At 45.7% G+C, this 4,290-nt stretch overlaps 1 protein-coding gene across 1 annotated transcript; it reads right to left on the bottom strand.

Annotated features, from left to right (window-relative positions):
* Window positions 1–490: 490 nt before the first annotated feature.
* Window positions 491–3,779, bottom strand: LOC119310562. Its single transcript, XM_037586269.1, has 3 exons — window positions 2,401–3,779; window positions 2,077–2,297; window positions 491–1,308 (listed from the first exon to the last, which is right to left on the bottom strand). Exons 1-3 carry the CDS (start codon window positions 3,647–3,649, stop codon window positions 703–705), a joined length of 2,076 nt encoding a protein of 691 aa, XP_037442166.1. The 5' UTR covers window positions 3,650–3,779; the 3' UTR covers window positions 491–702.
* Window positions 3,780–4,290: the final 511 nt, after the last annotated feature.

Genomic DNA, 4,290 nt, shown 5'->3' with positions numbered 1-4,290 from the left:
TCTAGTTTTAGATACATTTATTTGTATGCATTTCTCCGACAAGTATTTCTGGACGGAAGGAGTACGTACTTATATACTACTCCCTCCATCAGAAAATACTTGTCATCAAAATGGATAGAAAGAAATGTATGTAGAACTAAAATACGTCTAGATACAGCCCCTTTTATCCATTTTGATGACAAGTATTTCCGGACGGAGGGAGTATATAAGTACGTACATATTGATATAGATACAAATTAAATTTATGACCAAAGTTTGACCCCTATCTTTTTTTTTCGAGAATCAGTTTGACCCCTAACTGAGAAGGCCTAATAAGCCAACACTACCAGCTCACAGTGAGGCCGCCCAAACAAAGCATACAGGCCCACACGCCAGAGAAACGAGGGGGCCGAGCTTGCCGGATGTAAATTTTGCTTCAATGAAAGGGATGAGGATGCTGTGCCGTCACAAATCAAAATAACATTCTAAGGCACCTATGGCAATGAGATTATTAACGAATATAAGCTTCTCTTTAGAGGCAGCAATTGATACTAAAGCATACTCATAATAGTGTCATAAGTAGTACGGAGTACTACATAATATCAATTCAGACAACTTGACAACCGTTCATTAGAGTACCACTGGACTATAACACAACATAACAGCAAAGCCAGTTACGCCAGATTGCCAGAGAAGAGAACACGGAAGCCAACCTTAAGCTCTTTACAAAGGATTATCATAGTCAAACTTGCAACTCGGAAGAAGGGACCATGTCACAGTTACCTCCATCTCACAAGAACCAATCTTAATATTCTCCTTGCTTTTACCAGCTCTTTTGGGAGTAAAAGTCTTACGAACTCTTCTCACACCTTTCTCATCACTACCTTGCAGTGCCTTCGCAGAAAATATTAGCTTACCGCGAAGCTCAACGCTGACTACACGGCGTGAAAACTCGATCCTTCCTTTACCATCAAGTGGCAATCTATCACCTTTGAAAGCAAGCAACAAGATTTCCATGTCTTCTAAACTAGCTGTACTGGCAGTAAATAAACCTCGGCAACCAGGCCATGACCCATCTTTTTTCAACTTCACACTGATTGCGGCTTCCACAGAGTCGTACATTCGAACATATGTCAACTCCAATGTGCTAAGCTTGCTAGCTTCAGCACGATAAGACGGGCCGCCAGGAGAAGACGCAACTACTAAATAGCTTAAATCCACGTCCTCCGATTCAGTGGTGCCCTTAACTTTCAGATCAACTTCAATATACGTAGGATGTACATCCACCACAACTCCACGGGTGGGACCCGTCAGCATAAGAGACCGATCCTGCATAGCATGCAAATATATGGTTGCGTAAATAGTAATCCTTCAGTTATAATAATAAGACTGGGACCATCAACAGTCGAATGTACACAAACCACACCATTTTGACAAAGATAAGTGCCAACCTATACAGGAACCACTTCTTAACTGGGACTTGTTCCTAAACTTAATTAGAAACTTATTGCTGCAGGCAAATACCGCAGAACTAACTTATGTTGAGCAAAATTGGCCAGGAGGCATGAGCCGGCAAGTTATGTAAGGTGAGCAAGCCTCTTCAAATCATCACAGCAATTTAAGTTTGATGGAAGGAAGCTAAATTAACAAGTTATGCCAAAGAAGAGGAAAACGTCGAGTAGCATAATGGAAGTGTAAACCATAACAGATATGTCTAGAACCTCTAGGCAAACCAGACTTGAAAGCAAATAATTGAAGTTAGCTGAACAACAAACCAAATAGTATTCATGCACGGAGTATTCAAAGCTCCTCGGTGATTGTTGGCATTTGTTTAATACATCAAATTTATACCACACACTTTGCAAGGTTATACATGTACTGTACATGCCCACATCGACATGAATTTGGTAGTTAGTTACAACTATAGTTAGAGCAACTCAAATTTATGAGCATAATCTCATATTCATACTGATGCATCCCAAGCAGAAGGCACTGCTTTGTGTTTCAAATCATATGCCTACTCTTATCATGAAGTTAGTTGAAAGTAGAGACCAATGAAGCCGTGTGTGTACACATGGAGTAGCAAGGATAACAAACCTTCTTGGTGAGGGTTTGGCAGTTCTCCCTTTGGCGATGGAAGACCATAATGCGATTGTGATCCACCTTATCCCGTACAGCGACTGAACCAAAAACATGCAATGGCCACATTAGGGGCTTCTTTATCTTTCTGACTTTGATTGAGAAGATCTGAAGAGTTTGCTGTGGCCTGGCCAAGGAGTTACGGTGATGGTGGCTGCAACACGAGGGTGGGATAGATGCTGCATGGCAAATAGCGCAGTCAGTGATATATACTAATAGGAGGCGTATGCTATTAAGAGCAGCAGCAAAGCTAGGATAGGGCTGGAGGAAGAGGACACTTACTGGTCTTGTCGAAGGGACCGTAGAGTGGGGCAAAGAGCCAGTCCCAATCTTTACGGTAAACATGGGCACAGTAGGCATTATGATCAGTGTTGGCCTCCTCAGGCACTTCCCCTACCATCTCTCTCGTTCTAGCGATCATTTCATCAATCGACAGGTCACCTCTCCTCTTCCTCTTCTGCTCCCAACTTTCAGCCGCCTCCTCAGCCGCCTCCTCAGCCAGCCCCCCAAATCCCATCATCATCATCTCCTCCTCAGCAGCTACCTCGGCCGCTTCCTCAGAGATCCTCATCATCCTTATCTCATCCCCAGTAGCCTCTTCAGGCGCCGCTGCTTCAAACTTGGCAGACACATCATCGTCATCCGCCATATTCTGCTTCAGGAGCTCCATCGCCCCATGCCGCTCCTCCTTATCAGACCAATCATCATCCGCTTGATCACAGGCTTGGTAGGCATTTGGATCAGTGCTGGCTTTGTGAGCTATCTTTCTCTCTGCTTCCTCCTCCTCCAGTAGCTCCAAAAATTCTTCAGTCAACAGATTAAGTCTCTTCTTCTGCTGTCCACTTTTAGCCGCCACAGCCACCTCCTCAGCCAGACCAATTTCCCCCCTAGAGGTGTCCGCTAAGATCATCGTCGTCATCGTGTCATTCTTGAGAATAAAGGCTGGATCATATGCCTTTTCAGAAGCTGCTGCTTCACACTTAACATATTCATCGTCGTCATCCGCCATAATCTGCACCACGAGCTCCGGCGCCACCTCCTCCTGATCACAGACTTGGTAGGCATTTAGATCAGTTTTGGCTTCCTTAGCTATCATTCTCCTTGCTTCCTCCTCTTCCAGTGAGGCCAACACTTCTGCATTCGACAGAGCCTCCAGAGACTGGCCAATCAGGCGCTCCCTCGTCTCTCTCACATCACCCGCCCCTCCACGCAAGCTCGCAACCTGCGTCAACAACACCGCCGCCTTCCGCACTTCAGATCCCGCAGTCTTCCCCGTCGGCAGCAACTCCTGCTTAGATGTGTTACCCGTCGTCGCCAGCAACTCCTGCTTAGATGTCTTCTTCCCCATCGTCGCCAGCAACGCCTGCAACGATATCTTCTTCCCCGTCGTCGCCAGAAACGCCTGCTCATATGTCTTCTTCCCCGTCGTCGCCATCGCCACCACCGCCTTCCCTGTTCCCCCCATCTTTGATATCTTCCCCGCCACAGATCTTTCCGCCGGCTCACAAGACTCGACACTCGACGACTCCATCTCAATCTGGATTCACCGCCGCCGCCGCCGGCCCTCTCCCTTCTTTCTTTTTCTGGACTGGATTCGTCGTCGCCGCCGCCCCTCTGCCTTCTTGCACGGGAAGGAAACCCTAGACGACCGACTAAAAGGACCAAACACCTCCGCAGGGTGGCCGTAGCATAGAGTCCGGGGCAGATATATGTCCAGGGCTTTGAGCCCAGTTCCTCCACGACTGAAATAATATATTGGTCTCGTGCCAAGTGCGGTTAGGCGGGCCTGCGTGCCTCGTTTCAATTCAGATTCAGACAAGCCCGCCCCATCTTGGCCCATTAGCGACGTGTTAGATCTTCTTCTTTTTTTGTCTCAAAAAAAAATAGGTTCCTTTTTTGGCCTAAAGAAATTAGATATCTTTTTTTCCTCAAAAAATATATTAGATTTCCTTTTTTTAATAACTCGACTCGAGAAAGGCTTCCCAAGGACCTAGCTAAAGGAGTAATAATAGTTCAAAAAAAAAATACAAGAGGAGTAATGCACTGAAACTTGCTAACACACCCCCATCCCCACACCCCAATTTATTTCTCACTTGTTTTTTCTTTTGCGGGAGTAACAAGAGTTATATTCCAAAATGATAGAGTTACAATTGAGAAACAGAAAATCCTCAC

This window comes from Triticum dicoccoides, chromosome 5B (assembly GCF_002162155.2).
Source record: "Triticum dicoccoides isolate Atlit2015 ecotype Zavitan chromosome 5B, WEW_v2.0, whole genome shotgun sequence".
Classification (NCBI taxonomy): domain Eukaryota; kingdom Viridiplantae; phylum Streptophyta; class Magnoliopsida; order Poales; family Poaceae; genus Triticum; species Triticum dicoccoides.
This window is presented reverse-complemented; position numbering and strand designations above follow the sequence as displayed.

Coding starts and splice junctions, on each gene's coding strand:
- LOC119310562 (XM_037586269.1), bottom strand. CDS start 3,649: ATGGAGTCGTCGAGTGTCGAGTCTTGTGAGCCGGCGGAAAGATCTGTG. Junction 2,298..2,400: donor CGGTCCCTTCGACAAGACCA/GTAAGTGTCCTC, acceptor TTTGCCATGCAG/CATCTATCCCACCCTCGTGT. Junction 1,309..2,076: donor GCCAAACCCTCACCAAGAAG/GTTTGTTATCCT, acceptor CATGCTATGCAG/GATCGGTCTCTTATGCTGAC.